At 31.6% G+C, this 23,626-nt stretch overlaps 1 protein-coding gene across 1 annotated transcript in view; it reads right to left on the bottom strand.

Moving 5' to 3' along the window:
• The window catches only part of LOC118205160 (zinc finger C4H2 domain-containing protein), an 80,849-nt gene extending 58,130 nt beyond the window's left edge, over positions 1-22,719 (bottom strand). Inside the window, exons 1-3 of the mRNA XM_085806931.1 lie at positions 22,327-22,719; positions 13,625-13,796; positions 9,623-9,795 (exon numbers count right to left, since the gene is read on the bottom strand). Coding sequence (XP_085663057.1) covers positions 9,623-9,795; positions 13,625-13,796; positions 22,327-22,385 — 404 coding nt within the window. The 5' untranslated portion in view covers positions 22,386-22,719. The remainder of the gene's footprint in view (positions 1-9,622; positions 9,796-13,624; positions 13,797-22,326) is intronic.
• Between the last annotated feature and the right edge of the window lie 907 nt (positions 22,720-23,626).

Here is a 23,626-nt window from a genome sequence, read left to right as displayed (position 1 = left end):
TACGCACAATATTATCTGAGCTAGGAAAAAGTTCCTGGTTTTCCTCTTCGAGACACAAAGCGCATTAAAGCGGCAATAAATGATTCTGATGTAAGATTACCTACTAATTCAATATGTATAGCTCTTGTAGTAAAACACACGAAAACACAAATGTAGCATTTCATTGGTTTTACTCCTCGACCTTGCCTGGGCTTCACTTGAAATGGCCCGGCGTAGTCAATTCCAACTTTGGAGAAAACCTTTGATGGAACGACTCTAGACGATGGTAAATCAGACATTATCTGGGTAGATGTTTTAGCTCGTACACGATGACATTTCACGCATTTCCAAATCTGTTGTCTTACAACTGACCTAGCGTGGATTATCCAATATTCTCTTCTAATTACTGATAGCAATAGCAGGGGGCCTGCATGAAGATGGGATTCATGAAAATGATTCACTATAATCTGTGTTATGTGATGTTTCTTGGGCAACAAAATAGGATATTTTCTGTCCTGCGCGATGTTGGATTGTCTTAATCTTCCTCCAACGCGTATAAGTCCATTCTTATCGATAAACGGGTTCAAAGAAAGGATCTTACTATTTGAGTTTAACGGTTGATTCTTTTTCAGAAGATTATATTCATTAAAAAACTCATCCATTTGAACTACTCTAACAATTGCATTTCTAGCGTATTGCAATTCTTCGGTTTTAAGGCAACCCTTAATCCTTGTTGCGGTAGATTTAGCTGAATTATTCGCAAACCGAAAACACCATGTGATGATTCCTTTAAGTTTCAAAAATGATGAAACTTCATTAAGGACTGGAATTTGCGAAGCGACTGTTACAATTGAACAAGAAATATTTTTCCGTTGTTCCCTTAAAGACTCTTCTGAAAATGGTAAGTTGATAGAGAACGGAATATTATTTGAATTAAGCCACTGAGGACCTGTCCACAACAAGTCATGAGTAGAAAGCTCTGAAGGCAAAAGACCTCTTGATGCGCAATCAGCTGGATTCTCCTTTCCTTTTATGTGATTCCAATGCGATGAAGGTAAGACTGATTGAATTTCTGAAACGCGGTTGGCTACGAAGGTTTGCCAGCGTGTTGGTTCTGATTGTATCCAGGACAAAACTATCATTGAATCACTCCATGCGTAAATACTGTCAACATGAATTTGCAATGAATTCTGCACAGCTTGAACCAAATGCACTAATAGAACTGCAGAGCAGAGTTCTAAATGAGGAATAGAGATTACTTTCAGGGGAGCTACGCGAGTTTTTGATGTTAGTAGCTGAACCGAAATTGAAGAATGATTTGAAGACTTTAAATAAATCACTGCGGCGTGAGCTTTCTCTGATGCGTCACAGAAACAATGAAGTTCTACATTTGTAGATTTGGGCAATAATACTCTCCTAGGAATATGAATGCATTCAAGATTTGCGATATCTTCACAATAGATTTTCCATCTTTGATTGATTTCATCTGGCAAGGGATCATCCCACGAGATTTGTAATTTCCATATGTCTTGAAGCAAGATTTTTGCTGCAACTATAAAAGGTGCTAACCAACCAAGTGGATCAAAGATTTTCGAAATAGAAGATAAAATTATTCTTTTAGTAGAACACTCTCTGTTTTCGAGATTTCCAAGGTGGCAAGTAAACTCGTCTTGCGTTGGATACCACTCCAAACCCAATAATTTTATTGATTTAGTATCAACTACTGCACATGAAGAATTTGAGTTCCGAGCACTCAAAGCAGTTTCCAAAATCGAGCGATCATTAGTACACCATTTATGCAATTGAAAGCCACCTTTTTGTAAAAGTTCTTTCAGTTGTGAAATTAACTCTACTGCGTCTTCTACTGTGTCTGAACCAAATAGGACATCATCAATATAACAATTGTGTAATATTATTTCAGCTGCCTTTGGGAATTTAGTTCCTTCCTCAATTGTTAGTTGTTTGAGTACGCGAGTAGCCAGGTATGAAGCGGAAGTAGTGCCGTACGTAACTGTGCACAACCTGTAAGTTTTAATCGGCTTCGATGGATCATCTCTCCAAAATATTTTTTGGAATTCGCGATCTTCATGAATTTGAACTTGTCGATATATTTTCAATAAGTCGCTAGTAATGGCTATGGGATAGCATCTAAACCTCAAAAGAATAGTAAATAAGTCGTCTTGTACCTTGGGACCATTCATTAGAGTGTCATTAAGTGATATCCCTGATGTAGTTTTGGCACTAGCATTGAAAACGACGCGTAATTTTGTGGTAAGACTGGATTCTTTTAGCACGTGATGATGAGGTATATAATAATGAAAATTTACTTTATCTGGATTATCATCGGATAATTCTTCCATGTGTCCAAGTGATAAATATTCGGACATGAAGTCTTTATACTGTTGATATACTTCAGGAGTTTTTATTAATTTTTGTTCCAGACTAAGAAAGTTGCGAAAGGCTGATGGTCTGGAATTACCCAACTCATTTCTTTTAGGCTTGAATGGCAGTTTTACTGAGTAACGACCCTTTTCACTACGCACGTGATTTTCCACGAAATGATTTTCACACAATCTTTCCTCTTTAGTTAAAGGTTTCGATGTGGGAATTTGTTCCAAATCCCAAAATGATTTAACTAATTCCTCCGTGTTTACGTTTAGCGTATTGACTGAAACCTGCTTACGGTTTGGGAATTCAAAATGTGTAGTTCCAGCAATTATCCATCCTAACTTAGAACAACATGCAAATGGAAGATTTTTGCCCCTTTTAATTACCTCGCCATTTATTAAAGTAAGGAATACATTAACTCCAAGTAAAATATCAATTTCTCCCGATTCATGAAATGTAGGATCTGCTAAAGTTAAATCTTGGAAATTTTCATATAAATTCAAAGGTAAAGTTACACTTGGAATGTTTCCTGTAATTTTGTCTATTATGTAAGCGGATGTTGAAATTCTGTAATTAGTATTAAAATGAGGTGTAAACAACAACTCAACTTCTCCAGTAGTAGTTGTATTGAAAGTACCTAAGCATGACACTAATATCTTCGAATCCTTTATGCTCAATCCTAAATTGATAGCTGTTTTCCGACGAATGAATGATTTTTCACTGCCTGAATCTAGTAAACATCTACAATTTATGAATTCCTGGTTTGAGTTTTGAACCTTAATTAAAGCAGTACACAAAAGTACATGACTACATTTACCATTAGCATGAGCTCCAAAATGTTTATTTTCATAGTTGTTTGCACAAACAGTTGGAGAACCCTCACTCAAGTTGTTTTCTGGTTTAATTTGCGATTTCGGAACAAACACTTGTGCTTCCGATGAAGGGAATCTAGATGCATTTTTTGGTTTGAAATTATTTTCTAAATGCAAAATGCTATGATGATGCTTAAAACAATGCTTGCAGGTGTTTGCACTCTTACACATTTTAACTTTATGGACATTAGACAAGCAATTAAAACAAAGTTTATTAGTCTTAACAAACTCTATTCATTTTTGCACTGGTAAATTTAAAAAATTAGAACACCTGTATAAAAAATGATCTTCTTTACAAAATAAGCAGGTAGAATTAGTAATCAGAGAAGTAACCCTATTATACACTGGTTTATCTGATTTATGCGTTTTACTAACTAAAGGTTTACTGTTCTGTAATGTTCTAGCGTAATTCTTCAAAAATTCTATCAAGTCATTCAACTTTGGTATTTCATCTTTTTTTAATTGACGCTCCACCACAACTTTGTCGAAACGTCAAGTTTTTGCAAAATAATATACAACAACAAAGTATCACTAAAATTATCTATCCTTTGATCTAATATTTCCAATGAGCGAGTTATTTCGTTTACGTTATCTACTAAACTTAATATCAAGGATGCAGATTCCTTTTGTATTTGTGAAACGTTAAGAATTCTTTTAATAAAAGCAAATATCTGTTCTCTCTTATTAGAAAATCTCTCTTCTAGTAAATTCCAAGCAATACTGAAATTTTGATCAGCTATGGGAATTGACTGAATAATGCGATAAGCATCATTTTTCAAAGAACTCTTTAAATATTGTAATTTTTGAGCTCCAGAAAGATTTGAATTGTTGCGAACACTAGCGTTAAATAAATCTTTAAATGTTATCCATTCAGTTAAATTTCCGCTAAATGTGGGTAAAGATAATTTTGAAAACTTTAAACTTTCAGAGATTGATTCAGGTACGACAGGTTTGTCGCCATTTGCATTTACGACCTTGTAAACCTGTAACTTACGAATAATTTTTAAGTGAACCTCCTCAATTTTCTCTAAAATCGACTGTTCTTCGTCAACGAAAGTGTCTATTTTTTCATCATCACAATTTGTATAAATTTCTCTAAATAGAGATTTAAAATCTTCCTTAAAAATTTTACATTTTTCTAAGATTAATTCAGCTTCAGCATTATCTAAGTTATCATAATCTATTCTCTCAATAAATTTAGTTAACTGTGTTTTCAAAATTTTCTTTCGCTTTTTTTCTATATCTGACATTTTGAAAATATTCTAAATTCTCGATTTTACTAATACTTTAAACACAACAATAGTAGCAATAAGGAAATCTCAAATGCAATTAAAATGCGTTAGCTATTTCACTCACCTCGAACATTGTATGCATTCCGAAAGTCTTGAGAATTCTAAACCGAAATTGCATTATCAACTCCATTACGGACACGTAGAATTCTTATTCACAAGCGCGGGTTTTACTCGAAGCTCCGGCGTATGACGACCAAATAATGTCGCGAAGCGGTATCTTAACTTTAAATTAATAAACCTAAGAATACATCACTGCGAGTGGACTGTAAAATTTAACCTTTATTCGGCGGTTTGAACTTTCGAACACAACACAGCACAAAGTAAAAACGACAGAGTTACAATGATCGGTTTTAAGAATGCAAGAACAAAATGCGAACTACGCATACAATCTGCGCATTGCGAAATAATATCTAACAGACAGGCAGAGAGCTCTGGTGGCTGAAACAGCAAATAATAAATAAATTGGTCTATACATAAAACTCCATATTGTGAAAAACAATATATCTTCATAAATTAACAGTTCTATAGGGATAAGGAATGTAGGACATGGGCACTATCCCTTTGCCATAATGGTTAATCAGTATAGAATCACGTCCACTATAATCAAGAGAACCCCTCAGATGTTAACACAGTCACACAGTCAGCTCACTTCTTGGAAGCCCAGCGCCGAGTGCATGCTCCACGCTGTTCTTATACCCCAAGTAGCCACAGCAGTGTTAATATTTTGCAGAGTGTAACAGTCTGTACAAGATTACAAGGTTCCGCATATTAACAAAGATTAGAGTTCTGTAGTCGGTTTTATAACAGGGTTCGTATACATTTCTGCACATGGAAATTAAGTACTTTTAAGGACCATTACTGAAAAAAAATTAAGGACCTATGAGCAAATAGCAAATTAATAAATTCAATTAAAATATTATTAATAATAAATAATTTACTTATTTTTTAACAATATTGTTAAAAGTCCCTATTAAAATCACAATCTAATAAAATTTCACACTTTAAAATACATGCAATTTATGCCACTGATTCTTAAACGATATTAGGATAATTATACATTAAAAGCTACAAAACATTTATGTCTTGTAGCAACAACACTCAACAAAATATTTATGCATCTTTTTAATTTGAAGCCTTCCCAGACATTTTGGCTTAATTTATATCAATTTTCTTCTCTTTAAACATCTTTCCAATTAAAAATCTGTGTGAATACACAAACCAATATTCTGACTAGTTTCTGCGTACACTATCTCCTAAGTTGTCAACCTCTCCACAATGTACATATGAGGGTTTAATTGATCTGGTAAAAGTTAAATAGGCCTAAATCCCCCGACAGACGTGAAGAATATTATCGCTATGTCTAAAAGTATTTACAATATCAGACAAAAGTTTAAATAAGCTTCTTATTTAAAAGGAACGTAGACATTTTCTAATGCTGACAAAATCAATTACAGCTCACGGTGACGTAATTAAACAAGAACAGTCTAATTCAAACTAAAAATGTGGACTAGCGGTCAAAGATTACACAATTTAATTTGGCTCAGTAACTCTATCATATGAGGAAATAGAAATGGGAAATTATAGTAAAGGCTCATATCATAAACAATTGGGTAATTAACATAATAATAACTGTACATATTTTTGAAGAATAATTTTCTTTACGTATTCAGTTTCTTTCTTCAACACATTTCCTTTTCATTTTAGAATTTTTGGATTTAATTAAGGATTTCTGTTATTCTAAAAAACACTAAATGCATTTAGAATTTATACAAAAAGCGGCTAATTTTATTTCTTTAGTAATATGAACATTCAGAAGAAATATGAAATATATATGGTAAAGGCAGGTTACAGAGCTGATGTGGCAGAATTTTTAGAATTTAGTAACACACCGAACAACAAAATCTAGAAATGGCAAAACTTTTAGAATTTAGAGCAGACATTGGAAGCATAAATTAGAAGGGCACTAGGCAGCAGAATTTAGGATCCACAGAGATTGCATCAGGTGGGAAAATGTGTACCAGCTCTGTGTATGATGCATTAAGACATATTAGATGAATCTTTTAAATTGTAAGTTTTCAATTTATTTATTAATAAAAATATCTCTATCTATAATGCCTGCCCATGTGATAAGATTAGAAGTGTTTTTGATATTTTCCATGCTTGTGTCTAGTGAAAAGTAGAGAAAATAAAGGCAAAATAAACATGTTAAGATTCTAGAATCAGAAGTAAAACATTCAAATATTATGTTTTCATTGTTCTTCCAGACATACTCAAAAAAAGTAAGAAATTCGTTGCAAACTTTCTGTAAAATACAACCATTATATGTTGATACCATGGAGACATTTTTCATTTTGTCACATATTTCTCGAATCGTGGGTCCATAAATCTTGCCTTCAAATCCTTCTAAACTTTCCAAGCTGCAATGTCTAAAATCCTAAAGAAAAATTATACCTACCAATTCTGCAACAGCAAAAAGCCAGAAATATTTTGGAAAAAAAAAAGGGAGGGAAAAATTGTAAAATTAATTTTATAGAGAAAACTGGTGCATATTCTAAGAATTTTGAATATTCTGAGACAATCACATGGGAAAAACCCTTTACTATGAAAAATTAAAAAGAATACATTTTAAAATTATTACATAGCTAATTTTGCTTTTGCTAAGAGCTGTTTCGTAAATTGTGCTTTATAGCATTATACCTCATTTATTTTTCTGATTAAAAATATTGTATAAGTTGCCAAAATGAAACTTTATAATATGACAGCAAAAAATAATAATGTTTTATTTTAATCTTATTTTTTAAATATAATTTCAATATATTACATTATTTTAATGAAATTTATCAATGATACGATGTTTAAAAAAATTGTCAAAAAAAATCTCGGAATTAAAAATTTTCTATAGAAGCTGATCTTAAAATCGCCAAACTGTTGATAAGTCGCGAAATTTAGAACCATTCAATAAAAGAATTCACATCCCCAAAGCGAAAAGTTGTTTAAGAGCTCTTTATTAGAAAAATTGAATTTCGAAATGCTTATGTTTCACTTCTTGCTTAGAAATTCAAGTATTCCATCATTTATATTAGAAATAGAGACAAATTATAAACCATGAACCCATTCAAAAGATAACCATATGTGTCTGTGAATCGCCAAAAATATTCCTCCAAAATGCTAATTCACACTCGAAATGGCAGTCGTAAAAACAAACAGAAATTTCAGATGATTAAAATTAAGGACCTTCTACCAATTCTGGCGAAAATTAAGGACTTTTAAGGACCAAAAATCGATTCAAAAAAATCTAAGGACTTTTAAGGACTCTTAAGGACTGTACGAACCCTGTATAATATAATACTCATGATTCTAGTAACAGTTCCCAAAAATAGTTCAAGTAATGTTCAGCACACTATATATGCACACCTAAGTTCATCATACATATGACAATAATTCTGGTAACAGTTAAAAAAAAAAAAAATACAGTTCTAAGTAACGTTTAACATACGACAGTGTGCACAGTGAATATGCACACCATGGTGCATAAGACATTACATTCTTATAATTCTTATAATTCTTATAATATTAATAGAGTGGGTATATATAAATTTATATACTTTTGGTGCGGCCGTTTACAACCAAACAGGGAAGGGCATAACTACATCTTATAGCAGTCCTATATACAAAATTTCAATGTTCTGAGGCTACTCATTTTCAAGTTATACAAAATGCATGCGTACATATGTATGTACAGACGGGTATGTACATATTGTTGCATTTTTCCTTTCTTCATATTCATATGGGGTTCGTAGATTTGGAGTGAATAACGACAACACTTGATGAAGCATCGAAACACACTTTATTTACCAATATTAAACTGATAGCTCCAAAATCACTTTCACAGTCGTCGAACTGTTATAAACATGCTGACACATTCAGCGACACAACCTTCAGACTGTCAGGCAATAACAGTAGAGACAGTTTCACTACAAAGCACCAGAGTACAGATCCCAACTCTGCTTGGTTGTTCTCGGAACTCCATGTACTCTCGACACTACAACTCGCGATGCACTCGACGACACACAAGAGTATAGCTCTCTACTCAGCACAGTCTAAGACAAAACTCGACAATGCACTAATTCACAATACACTAAAAAGACTCTCTCGATGCACTCGGCACTAGAATTCGAGACACTCACTCAATGACTGACTATCAGCTCGCTAGACGAGGCACACACTCTCGCACTCTATGCAAGGCACTCTCTAACTGACTGCAGGCCAGCAGGGTTTATATAGCTTTCGGCTTGAGTTTGAGAACATTCTGGGCTAAACCGGTAATAATTCGTTCCAGAAGGTTCTCCAACTGTCCATGGCATATCGGCAATTTTTCGCCAAATATGGCAACCCTGCCTTCCTTTCTATTTTATGACAACCCTAAAACTGCTTTGCGGGGAAGCCATCTTACCGCGCCTGTACATTTTGTAACAATATGCATGTGCACGCATGTATGTACTACAGACATCATGAAAAGAATCTCTTCTGAATCCATTTTAAATCCTTTTTACAACTAGTTTTGGGAAAAAGAGTCCTTTACTCTGTTCTTACATGCAGATAGTGGTGTAGCTAGGGTAGGGCAAGGAGGGACACCTGTCCCCGGGCGCAGCATCCAAGAGCGCCAAATTGATGTTACGAAATTCTAGAATGAAACATTTTTCATTCTTGGCACATTGAAAGGTGCGAAAGATTTTCAGTTGTTCCTATGTGCTGAAAATCCTAGCTACGCCTCTGTATGCAGATGTCATGCAAAAACATCGTTAAATTGCATTCGATAGCAGTCAAAATGGATATTTTCATTGAAATATGATGTCCGAAAATGTTCGTGATTACAATACTTACTCCATTATGTACAAGGAAGTAAAAAGAAATGAACTGCTAAGAATATCACTGCAATAAAAATATACGGTGAGCTGAAAATCTAATAAATGCATCTAATTTGAAGGAATGAAACTATTCTTAATTTGATTTAAACTGAGATTTTTATAACAAACAACAAATAAAAATTTAGAAACAATTTCACCATAGAGAAACAAATTAATTTTATACTCTGGCTTAAAGTTTTCATCTTCTTCATGAAGTTCAGGCAATTTAGTGAGTCCGATTTCGTGTCTCAGTGAATCAACAAGCTCTTTAAGAGGCTTGAATTCATGATGCAGCTGCTTTGCATTCTCCAAGTGCTTGTTGCGATCTTCCTCAGACTGCTTTATAACATTTTCCATCTAAATAAGATGAATATAAAGCCTTTCAAAATTAAACATATGTTTAGTTTAAAAACTAAATTATAATAGATATATATTGAAATTTATTTTTTAATTACTTAAATTAATTTTGTACTACATATTTTTTAATTATTTAAATAATAGTTCAAGATAAGATCTCAAAGAGAAGTATATTGCACTAAAATTTGCTATTTTATAGAAAACTTTATCAGGTGTAGAAAAATTTCAAGACAAAATTTGGATATGCTCCAATTTAAGATATTTTATTTCCACATTTTTTTTAATGTATTAGTTATGAAGACATTAAATCAACTGCATGAAATTTTACAACTAAGAAAATATGAATAAAGATTGAAGATGTTAAACTTAGCTTTCGGAAAATTATGAACACTAATACTAAAACAAGTAATATAAATGTGAAATCATGAAACTTAAAAGATAATGTACAACAATCAATGTGTAACTGATCAGACAGGAATTTAATTTTTTTTGAATAAACAGATATTCATGCCATTATATCCTGCTACTTTACTAGTATAAAATTTATTACTATAAATATTCTCTAAAATAGCTTCTTCTATACATAAAAATAAAATAATATTTGTGATGAATTTCAAGATGATTACACTATTCTAAAAATTTTATTATTAAATAAAAAGAACAGATTAAAACACTAAGGCTAATTAACCTCTCGAAGCCGGCTGGTACAGCAGTTGTACCAGGAGAATGACTTTCTCAGACGCCGGCATTGGTACAACTGTCGTACCATCCATGCTGTCCCCATTTTAGAGAATCGCCTATCTGTAGATCTTTGGGTGGTCCATTGTCGCTGCTCCAGAGTAGCCACTGGCTATGCATTATTTCCTTCTTCTTATCAGTTTGGCTACATTTTGGCAAAAACCGCAGGTTTCGTCTCGCGCCAATATACTTGAAAATTAAATAGAGGCCATCTCTTTCTCAATCTGTCTCATAATTTTAATGCTAATTTTTTTTAGTACTGACTTTTGCTATGATTAAAACGTCAGCGATTTTGCACGCTCTTTAAGCTTACCATATTTAATGTTTTTAATCATAACAAATAAGAATAGATTAATATTTTAGATTTAATGCCCTTCTAGAAAATAGGTAAAACCGCTTTTATCGTTTACTTCCTTTTCATACTTATGAATAATAAGATTTTATTTTGACATTTTTTTGTGGAGTGCATAAAACCCTTAAGAACTGTTAACTCTTTCAAAGTGCTTCTATTATGCAGGCAATTTTGTCTGATTTATCAGGAATAAGAGACAATTGTATGCATAATAGTTTTGTGATTTTCATTCATTCAGTGATTGCTTTCAATGATTTTCATTGATTGTAAATTAAATAAAATCAATTTATCTTTAGATCCTATTTTAGGATGAGATCTGCCAAAAAGTATTTAAATATCAGTAAAGCTCACATTACTTCTAAATTGAATCAAAACAACAGTTACATTTTATAAAATTTCGGGCAGTTTTATTTGCTGAAATTCTTATACTCCTCAAGAGATAAAGGGAATTCAGACAAGTTGATAAAAAAATATCTTTAAAAAAGGTTGTTATTTTGTCTGTAATATGGTGTATGTCAACTTACTATTAAATATATGAAAATTAGGATTGGATTACGGAAAAGCACGCGAACGCTATCTGCTTAAGGGGATGGATGCTTTCGTGTAAACCTTTTTAAGAGAAAATTGCTCGCATTTACGTTCCTGGTGGAAAACTCCACATGTAATCAACTCGTTCTTCGGTATTGATTGGATTAATTTTGTTCGCTTACTGAATTACACCAAAGCACACAACAATTACCTGTATAAAGGGAGTTATGCCTTCGAACTACTTTACTAAGAGATACTTTCTAAGAGAAGCTGGCTTGCATTTATGTTACACAAAAACCGTGAATCCAACTATTTATCCGGAATTCAAACCCAAGCGAGCTACAAGTGTTCAGTCACCTTTACCGCTCTACTGAAAGCTCGTAAAAATATTGATAAAGGAAAAGTATTGAAATAACCGGTTTAATTTACTAACTTATATTTCTCAAATGACAGTACATAAATTACGCATATGAGGGGGGATTATTTGTGAATAAATAAACTGTATTGCACTTTTCTCCACTATTTCATATTACGATGGAATTATTGCATTTCAAAGTTATTTCTCATGAATTAAGTTTGCTCTTCATGATTTTTGATATTTTCAAAGAGAAAATTCCACACTTAAAATAAAAAAAATACACAAGAAGATACTTTATGCAAAATTTGGCGTAAACGGTTTTCTTAATTTTGCTTTGAAAATATTCCAGGGTAATTGTTTTCATTACTGGAAGAAATATGAAAAACAGATTTACTACATTGTGTCAACATCCAATATTTCCTTATTCTTTTGAAAACGTGAAAGATTACTCTTTCTAAAATAAATTAGAAAACATATTGTGTGCAAATAGAATATTCGTGGAAAATGAAATAGACTTCAACTTTTGAATATAACGATGGTTTTAGACGAAATTTCTACCTATGAAAAGAAATTGACGTATAATTAATTCTTCATGAACATTTAAAACTGTTCTCAAAATTTTTTTGATGATTGCATGTATAAGTCACGGATTTTTTTCTCTGCTAACATAAACAAAAGCCAATTTTACAAAGAAAAATTCTCGTTAAAGATATACCTTCTTTGCCTGATAGTCCAATGTAATATTTGTTAAAGTTAAATGATTAAACGCAACCAATGTATCTCGGATTTTGATTTTTACATTATAATAACAAAATTATCGAAAAAAGCAGATTTAAATCTCTGTTATTGTTATGTAAAGCTTTATTATTGCTGTAAGTTCATCTCAAAATCTAATTGTATTGAATCTCATTCTAATCATCTAATGGTAATAAATATTATTATTATTATTTCATTAAATTAATCATTACCATTATTTTATTAATGAAAATATGTTATTAAAAATCGCATTCCAGCCTGCAGACTTACAAATCTAGTCCGTATTTAGTATATTTTGTTAAATTTTGTTCTCGCTTTCTAATTTCTAATACGAAAATACGCGAATATAAATGAAGAGTGAAAACAAAGTTAAAAAACTCACAAATTATTTACGAGATTGATTAGAAATAGTGAGTGAAATATAAACATTGCATACATTTTGTTCTAAATAAAGTGTGCACTGGATATATATCCAGTACTGCATGTTTATTTATGCACTATTTATTTAGAACTTCATTTAAATGAAAGCAAAATAATCATCGAAAAAATTGCAAATCTAGCAACCCCTCTACTATGGGACGTAAGCGTCCGATAAATATGTAAATTTTACTTCATCCATGGAGGAGAACTAACGACTTTTCTCATTAGGAAAATATCAAAGAGGGGGCAAAACTGTTTCGGATCGCGCCGGTCTAAAGGCTATATTATGAGAATTTCGGCCCGGTTTTAGAAGGTTAAAAAAAGAGAAAATATGCATTTCAATAGACTACCATTGCTATAAAATAACTCCTTCATGTAGCTTTTAAAGCTGAAATATGTGATTCAAAAACTAATTTTATAACTGATACATAATCAAGTTAAATCATTATTTGATTTTTGAGTAAACTGGCCAAAAAATATTTTGAATGCTTTCATTCTGTATAAAAAAAAGCAAAGAAAGGTTGAAAGTAAAAAAAAAAGAGAGAGAGAGAGAGTTACCTTAAAAAAAATTAAAAAAAACTATTAAATTTATAGCATTGAAATTATTTTAAAGTCACTACTAGATTTCCGAGTTTTTATGCATCATGGTGGCAGAAAATATATAAAACAAAACTTACAATATTTATGTCAGCATGAATTTGACGAAGTTCTTCAACATGAGCCATTTTCTCTTGCAGCAATGATTCCATTTCTTGTCTGTATTCAATCAAACACTTTTCCTCTCCTTCAGTTGCCTCAACTTCTTGTCTCAAACGAGATTTTAGCTTTTCTAAATGAATTGTTCGAGTCCTACATTAATAAATCATAAGTTATATCACATATATGCACTGTTTCATAAAAATGTCAGCTCATCAAGCAGATGTAAATAAAATAATTACAATATTCAAAAAAGAAATATAGTCATTGATTAAAATTAATAAAAAATAAAATATATAACAAATATGCACTGCTGCATGAAAATATCTACTTAATGGGCAGGTACAAATGACTAAAAAATTCTCTAGAGGTATTTTTTCACAAAAAGTTTTGCAGTCACTGTGTGTGCAAAGTGACATCTGAACATCTGAAAATATTAATAAGATAAACTTTTATGAATTAAAATATAAAATTCCATCCATACATGCAAAATGAGTGATACTTCCTTCTTAAAGCAGTTGCCTCAGGTTAGTCACCAAAACTAAGAGATCACTCCCCAGAATAGCAAACTTAATTGATGGACATTCAATGTGCAACATGTTTAATTTCCAGACTGTTTGGATTATGAAGTCGTTCATGTGATATTATTAATTCAATATATTTCCTTTCCTAAAACCTTTAACATTTTTAATTTATATAATCAGTTGAAAAAAAAACAGTTTCCCCCCCCCCCCCAAAATTTAAAACCAGCAACGTATTTGATTTTATGCTCTCTTTAGACCATGTGATATCACTCCTCTGCTACTTTTCCCCTTCTAAAATGTTGACCATTTTTACCATACTATCAAGTGGAAAATAAATTTTTTGTTATTTTTCCACTTTAAATTGTTGTCCCTATTTAACTTAGCATCAACTAGAAAAGAAGCAGAGATTTTTTTTTTCTTCAACAGCACAGAATTTTGTATACTGATGAAAGTACAAAACCGGCTACCAATTTGTTCAAAGGTGAAGTATTAGGAGATGCAAGTGAAAAACTGCAGAGGGAGGGGAGTCTTTGTGCTGATAATTTACTTCATGGTTCCAGGATTTCTTTCCTTACTGCTTTGCACTTCACATATGTTCAGGCTGAAATACTAACTTTCATCAGATTGTGCAATACAGAGGGGTGAAAATACCAATACTTTATACTATAATAACAGCAGCTACCAAATTATAGCCTCTATAAAATATAAATAAACATTATTTTTTCCATTCACTGCAGTTTTTCCTTTTTTGAAGTTTGCAATAACATTTTTCTGCTTTTTGCCAAATTAGTTTTATTGTCACCAAAGCACTTGCAGTGGCAGATTTAAAAAGGAACTATTGAATCAACAAATAGACATACCTGAAATTTCCTTTCTCTTTTTCTCTAGGAGCTTTCAAAGCAGCACAGTGACTTCCACTTTGAAAACTGGGAGCTTTTACATTATGCACTTGATACTTCCCCCCCCCCCACTTGTGACCAGAATTTTTTTACAATTACCACAAATTTTACAATTAACCACCAAATGTGTGGCAGATACATAATGGAAAAATACAGAAAACTGAAAGTAAGTTCGTTCCAACTAATAAAATCTCAAGTTTTTTTTTTTTTAAACAAATGTAAGAATATGCAAATTATGTGAACGTAGATGCATAAAAAATTAGTAAAATAAATGCAAAAAATTTATACAATATTTATGAATTATTAATAATTAGGAAATTTTTTAATTCTTTTGCGAAATGCATGTTAAGAAACTATTTTTTTCAACTTAATGTTTGATTACGTAAAAATAATTTACTTTAATAGACATTTCTTTATTTTTTTATCAAGCAGTACATAAATTTTAATAATAGTATATTACAGTTTTAGACAAATTATATTTTTACAAAAATGAAAGGTTTACAAACAGAAAGAAGGATTTATAAAAAATTTCCATCAGATCAAAGGAAACTGCCTTGTGAAAAAAAATTAAGAAATCATGCTCTATGTAGGTAGGATATTTCTCTCTTCTGTAAAAGAAAATAAAAAGAAGAGAAAAGGCCTTGAAATTCATAGTTTTATTCAAGATCTACACCAAACAAAAGCTTTTTTTTTTTTTTTTTCCCCTTAAAATCTAAAATCTAAAACATTGCTAGGATAAGTTGTTACACCTTTGTGACCAAAACGTATTTCTCTTATAAGTAAAAAATTCAGAATAAAGACAGCTGTCAAACAATCAAAAGAAAAAGATGTCACTTTTTTTACAAAAGAATAAAGCAAATAACTTATCCCAAATGCAAAGATTGTGGAGAGAGAACTCTGTGCAGAATATTTTGACAAATACCCTTCTTTATTGCAGCTGAAAGGCAATTTTCTTATACTTCTGTCCGTTTTCTTATGAAAATTTTCCATTCTTTTTGCGAATGTACTTATGATAAGTAAAGTTTTTGTTGTTTAATAAATTATGCTATATTATGCCAATAAAAACCTGATTTAAAATTTCATAAATTATCTTAATTCAATAGTAATTAAGATAGGGGGAGATAAAAGCAACAGAAAATCATCAAATGCTGTCATCAATGGCATTGACACATATCAGAGCTAACATTTTACTATTAGGGACAAAAATTGCACTAATTATACAAGAATGTTACTGTAAAAGAAATTTGTACATAACACAAACAAAACCTGACTGGCTACTGGCATTAATCACTTATAGTTGATGCAGCAGCGAACATGTAAACTAAAGCAATACACTTTTAAAAAACAAAAGTTTCAATAAAAGTGTAAAATTCTAGTGCTGGAAAATTACGTTATATAATTGTAAGAAATAACTTGAAAGGTTTTCCTATACAACAAAAAACGGTTCTATTTAATGTTGATAAAGAAAATTCTATTTAACCTTCAAAATTATAGCATTGCAAATTTAGGCAGCTTGTGCTGATACTTGGTGCAACATTGGTTCTTTGATGTGTTACTTTAGTTATAATCATAACGAATATTTACTGAGGGAAAGAAAATAAAGGTTAGAGTAGAGAGAAGTATAATCAGGAAGTTGCTGTTTCATTTATCGCCAAGTGATAGTTTACTTATGGTAGCCTGAGTAGTTTAATGTTATAGAAACCCTATTATGATGTAATCGGTCGCAAGATTGCGGTGAATTTGTAAGGGCTCATCGCGTGTGTTGTTTAGGAAGTACATTGCTTGTTTTCTGGTTTAGACAGTAGAATGGCTGAATGTGGTATGGTAAATTTGAAGTTTCTGTACGATTTGGAAAGAAATGGGAAAAAAGCATTACTTGACTGGTGTGTAAATGAAGGTTTACTTAGTAGCCATTATTAGATGTCTTGTTTGTAGGAAGGATATGCGTATGATCGAATGTCTGAAACGCGTACGGTCGAACGTCGCTACGAAGGATATTTTTTACTCTATTTTGTGAATTTACGTGGTGACGCCAGTACACAGATTCTAGATCAGATAATTTTAGGAAGTTTTTGGATGCGGCTAATCTTTGGAATATGGTAACAGGCAGTTTGGCGACATTTTGGTAGGCGATAAAGGTTACTACCTAGGACTTTGGCAATAATGTGAGAAGTACACAGTTCCAAATATGGATTATTTTGTCTGAGAGAAATGAGAGATCATGATATATGTCATGTGACATATATGGAAGAATTACAGTTCTTTTAATTGGAAAAGGGGGGAAATCTGGAAAACTATCTGCAGTACTTAAGCATTTTGTATTTAGCTTCATTCTGTGTTGTGTGAAACAGTGTTGATTAATTTTTGGATCCAATGGCCCTGTGTAAAGTGAATTCGAAATGGGTATTTAGTGGAATTGAAAGGGGTAGTAATAAGTGTTTTTTTAAGGTTGTGCGAGATAGAAGTAAAGATTGCTTTTTAAGTTTTATTAAACAGTATATTCTACCGGGTACAATAATAATAATATCTGATTGCTGGAAGTCATATGTCTGTTTGGAGGATGAAGGTTTTCAACATCTTGCTATTAACCATAAGTATCATTTTAAAGATCCTGAAACAGCCGCACATAAGAATACGATTGAGATTCTGAAGAAGATTAGGTAAGTTAGTATTTTTAATCATTTGAGGATAGTAGTTTTATGCATTGTTCTAAATACAAGGAATAAATAAATTAATATGCTATTATTGGAAAATTGTTATTAGCAATGAATTAGTTTAAAGTAATTAAGATTTTAAGCTAATTTTTATTAATGTATGTGTTTATTTATATTTTAAGTAGTGTTTTTTAATTTAATTATATTTTAATTAAATGATAGCGATTTTGTAAATTATATGTTTATACCATTTTGGAATACATTTCAGTAGAAGTAAACGTGCATGGCAATAATTTAAATATTTGACACTAAGTATTTGCAACGATTTTTAATGTTTGCGTTATAAATTCGCAGGTGACGTTTATAATAGATAATTTAGAGGGAAAAGTTTTTGGATATTTTAGTTATTTTATACGTGCAAATGTTCATCCTTTGAAAGGGTATATACTTTTTCGCGATCAGGTAATTTCATATATGTCTTTTTTACCGACTTTAAAGATTCACAAAATTTTCCTGCATTTTCGTGCACATTTTTCTAATTTATGAGAAAAAAGCAGAGTACATGGATAAAGTCAAGAGTGTGCGCAATGCCATTTTTATGCAATTCTGGGATGTTTTTTGAAGTAAAAATAGGTCGACGTGTACATGGTTACTGTGTATGTGCCATTCTGAAAAATGCAGCGAGGAGTTTGCGATTCTGCACTTTCTCCCAATTTTGCAGTTAATATTCGCCATGATTAAGCACTTTTGTTCTATAAAATTTCTAGCATAAGCGTAATTCGGCTTATATTTTAATTTAGTGTTTTTTAATTTAATTATATCTTAATTAAATGATAGCTTGGAAAGGGTATATACTTTTTCGCAATAAGGTAATTTCATATATGTCCTTTTTATGGACTTTAAAGATTCACAAAATTTTCCTGCATTTTCATACAAATTTTTCTAATTTATCAGAAAATGTAGTGTACATGGATAAAGTCAAGAGTGTGCGCAATGCCATTTTTGTGCAATTCTGGGATGTTTTTTTAAGTGAAAATAGATCGATGTGTAAATGGTTACTGTGCATGTGCCATTCTTAAAAACACGGCAAGGAGTTTGCGATTCTGCACTTTCTTTTAATTTAATTATATTTTAATTAAATGATAGTTATTTTGTGAATTATATATTTGTAGCATTTTGGAATATGTTTCAGTAGAAGTAAACGTGCTTGGAAATAATTTAAATATTTGGCACTAAGTATTTGCAACCATTTTTAATGTTTGCGTCATAAATTCGCAGGTGACGTTTATAATAGGTAATTTAGAGGAAAAAGTTTTTGAATATTTTATTTACTTTATACGTGCAAATGTTCATCCTTCGAAAGGGTATATACTTTTTTGCGATCATGTAATTTCATATATGTCCTTTTTACCGACTTTAAAGATTCACAAAATTTTCCTGCATTTTCGTGCAAATTTTTCTAATTTATGAGAAAAAAGCAGTGTACATGGATAATGTCAAGAGTGTGCGCAATGTGATTTTTGTGCAATTCTGGGATGTTTTTTTAAGTAAATATAGGTCGACGTGTACATAGTTACTGTGTAAGTGCCATTCTGAAAAACGCGGCAAGAAGTTTGCGATTCTGCACTTTCTCCCAATTGTGCAGTTAATATTCGTCATGATTAAGCACTTTTGTTCCATAAAATTTCTAGCATAAGTGTAATTCGGCTAGCAGATTGTTGGGAAAAATGTTGAGTAAATAAAAAAAAAGAAACCTGTCCTTACTTCGTGAATACAAAATGGTGGCGAAAAAAAAAAGTAGAAGGTTGCTGTTGCAGGGTTGGTTGCCAAATTTTCGCCAAAAATCGCCAAGTTACCATAATTCAAAGATAACCTTGGATACTATTAAGGAATTTTCTTTGACCGAAGACCTGTTAATTCGTAAATAAGGTAAGTGGATATTTCCTTTGTGTAGTGCAAAGATGAATATCCTTTTTTATGTTATTTCATTGTTTAATTTAAATGCAGTTTATTGAGATTATATATTTTTTTATTGGCTGCTCCTTTGACTTTTTAAGTGAGTATAAGTCGATGTGTACATGGATAAACTCAAGGAAGTGCGCAATGCCAAGTTTTTGCAATTCTGGGATTTTTTTTAAGTGAAAATAGGTCGATGTGTACATGGATACCAAGTTTATGCAATTCTTTGTCTTGTTATTTTGGCTTTGTGTAGCAGTGATTTCTGGTGCCAAAATCACCGCTTCAATTGTCAATTTTCGCCAAGAGATACCTGTAAATATATTTTTACCAAAATAAAAAATGATCAACATTAACTGTGGTGAATCTTTACATTATGGTAACTTGGCGATTTTTTGGCGAAAACTTTGGCAACCAACCCTGCTACAGCAACCTGATAATTTTGTTTTGGACACCATTTTGTTTTCATGAAGTAAAGGCATGTTTTTTTTTTACTCAACATTTTTTTCCAACAATCTGCTAGCCGAATTACGCTTGTGCTAGAACTTTTATGGAACAAAAGAGCTTAATCATGATGAAGATTAGGTGCAAAATTGGGAAAAAGTGCAGAATCGCCCACTGCTTGCCGCATTTTTAAGAATGGCATATACGGTATCATCCATGTACACGTCGTCCTATTTTCACTTAAAAAAAATCCCAGAATTGCACAAAAATGGCATTGCGCACACTCTTGACTTCCATGTATACTGCTAAAGTCCTAGCTAGTAACCTTTATCGCCTTACCAAAATGTCGCCAAACTACCTGTTACCATATTCAAAAGATTAGCCATGAACAATAATTGGGCTAGAAGAAAAAAAAATACTTAAGGGGTTTTAATTTACGGTACTATTCGGTTTCGAGGGCCGTAAAAAATCGCCAAACTGTTGTTGATGCCAATGCTGCCAAAAATAATTGCGGCAACCCTAATAATTGCAGCAAGAACGGAAGTATAATAGTAAATAACTATTTAAGATTGATGTTTTAATCTAGATGAAAGGTTAATTTCATATAATACATTTTTATTATTATAATTTATATGAAAAAGGCTAAACGTGACTGAATGGAAGCATAAGAGTAAATAACTATTTCAGATCATTATTATAATTTATATAAAAACTGAAAAATTTATATAAAAACATAACTGAATGGATGCCTGCATCGCTATTTCACTACCGACTTATCGCTAAAGCATAATTTCATCTCGTTGGTTGTTCAAACGTAATTTTCTATAATGAATGATGCCTTTTCTTTGAAAATATTCTCGGTACAGTGCAGAATCACTCACTTATTTGTTTGCCGCTTTTTCCAATCATAAAAACAATTGGATTTTTGTCAATTTTATTTTACTTTTTAAGTGAAAATAGGTCGATGTGTACATAGATAAAGCCAAGGGTGTGCGCACTGCTATTTTTGTGCAATTCTGGGATTTTTTTTTAAGTGAAAATAGGTCGATGTGCACATGGATGCCGAGTATGTGCAATTCTTAAAAACGCTTCAAACAGTGGGTGATTCTGCACTTTACCTAAAATTCTATTGGCGACTTTTCGTCATGGTCAATTTGTAAATTGTTAAATCCATAGGATATTAAAAAAGGATTTAAAAATTAAACTAGTATTTCCATGTCGTCTTAAGAAATATAGAACTACATAAACTTACGCAATCTGAAATCAGCGCGTACGCTAGATTTGGCGGGGCGCGTTTGCTAGATTTGGCGCTTTTGCCCATACATTTTCGCTGCAATTTTTTACGGTCCTCAAAACGGAATAGTACCTAATTTACTTATTTATAAATATTATGGCAATCAAACACAGACAAATAAAAGAGAAAAGCTCTAAATAAATCACTTGTTACAAATGCATATTACTCAATAAATGCTGTTTGAATGTAAAAGAATGATAAAATTTCCAGTTCTTATTAGCGTGTAGTTCTTACTAATGTATAGAATAATCAACTAAACTAACAGATGATATGGAATTTATTAACTGAAAATAGATAGGGTTTAATTCTAGTATCCGGTACACACGGGATTTGGCTACTTTATGATGAGCAGTAAAAACGCGACATATACGATGAGTAGTAAACGGGTCATTCAAAGAATATATATAGTTATACATAGTATATACTATGTATATACACACATAGTATATAGTGTATATATAGACGTTCTTTGGGTCATGTTTGGTGTTGGCGATAATTTTCAAAATCGCGCCAAGGCTGCACCGTATACTAGGATTTTACAGAAAATAGTGAGAAATAATTAAGCAATAATAATAGAATGGCTAAAAACGACATAAAAACTTGCAATAACAAAAAAAAAAAAAAATTTAATAAAATTATTTACATAAGAATAAGCGATTTTGAACGTCCATAAATATGCTCAACAAAAAGGTTAAAAAGAAAATTATTCAGGAATTCTTAATACAGTGGAAGGATTAAGGAAGTTTCAGAAGCCAAAAGCATCATGTTAATGAAGTGTAAAATACACGAATTTAATACATGAATTTTAACACCTAGCAAAATTTGTCTTTTATTTTGGCTAGTATGGCTTGGGTAATTTACATGTTTGATCATATGCTACTCGCATATATTAATAATTAACACATAGTTTACCTTATTTCTTTCAAACATTCCAATTTACCCATTATCGTAGCATCCTCCTCCATTTTCATCTTAGTTTAGAAGTGGTTTAATAACCGCAACGTAAACAAATCAATACCGGAGATAGACAAACAAAAGAATTAAATGTCAGACAACTGAATGAAGTCGAGAAGTTTATTGAGTAACTCACTGAATAACAAAAGATGGCTTTTCTCTTGCAGTGAAGGTTTTTTTTTTTTTTTTTTTTTTTTTGAGGGGGGGGGGAAGTTCATCTATCTATGTTCTTATAAGTATTATTTTATAAAAAGATTTTAAAAATGTATGAAATTTTATACTTTAGTAGAATATTTATTTCCCCATATTAGTACACTGGCAGAAAAAATTAAAGTTCCTTGGATCATTATTATCCGCGATTCAATTCACTTATAGGTGGCGCTTTCACGCATTAGTATGGCGATTAAAATCGGTATTTTGATTTGTGATCACTAGCGTCTACATCCCAAAACGGCAGCCTATGAGAGAGGCGATTCTATTATTTTCATCGGGGAGTAGGAGAGTTAGAATGGTTTTCTGAGGAATGCAACGGCAGTGGACTATATGTTTGCTTACATTTGGAAGTTCAAAAAATTGCTAAAGTGGATTGTCTTAGTTTCTACGGTTACTTACAGGAAAATATTAGGCAGTTTTTTTCGGTTTGCTGATAGAGGGCAAGTAGACAATTTTCCTTTATAATCCGCTTTTATCTATTTAAACTTCAGAAGATTTAAGATGAAGAGAATATATTTAACACAACAGAACGCAATCTTAAGACTTGAAAATCTTTTAAAAGACAACAGCAAATTTTTAAACATTACTGTAAAAATTATCTTCTCTTTTAATTATAATAAATAATGAGATAATGCATGGATGAATTGTTAATTATATGATAACTATGCATTTATAAAAAGTTTTTAGTGATGAACTATAAATAATATTTTTAATTATCAATGTATTCTTTTTTTAAAAGATTTACAAGTCTTAAGCTTGGTTCTGTTGTGTTAAATATATTCACTTGATCTTAAATCTTCTGAAGTTTAAATAGATAAACACGGATTTATAAAGGTAAATTATCTATTTGCCATCTATCAGCAAACCAAAAAAACTGCCTAATATTTCCCTGAAAGTAACCGCAGAAACTAAGGCAATCCACCTTTGCAATTTTCTGAACTTCCTAATGTAAGCAAACATCGCGCACTGCCGCTGTCGTTCCTCAGAAAACCATTCTAAATTCAATACTCCCCGATGAAAATAATAGAATCGCCTCTCTCATAGG

This window comes from Stegodyphus dumicola, chromosome 1, assembly GCF_044657685.1.
Source record: "Stegodyphus dumicola isolate Sdum_Otavi_A_Nest chromosome 1, ASM4465768v1".
NCBI classification, from domain to species: Eukaryota; Metazoa; Arthropoda; class Arachnida; order Araneae; family Eresidae; genus Stegodyphus; species Stegodyphus dumicola.
This window is presented reverse-complemented; position numbering and strand designations above follow the sequence as displayed.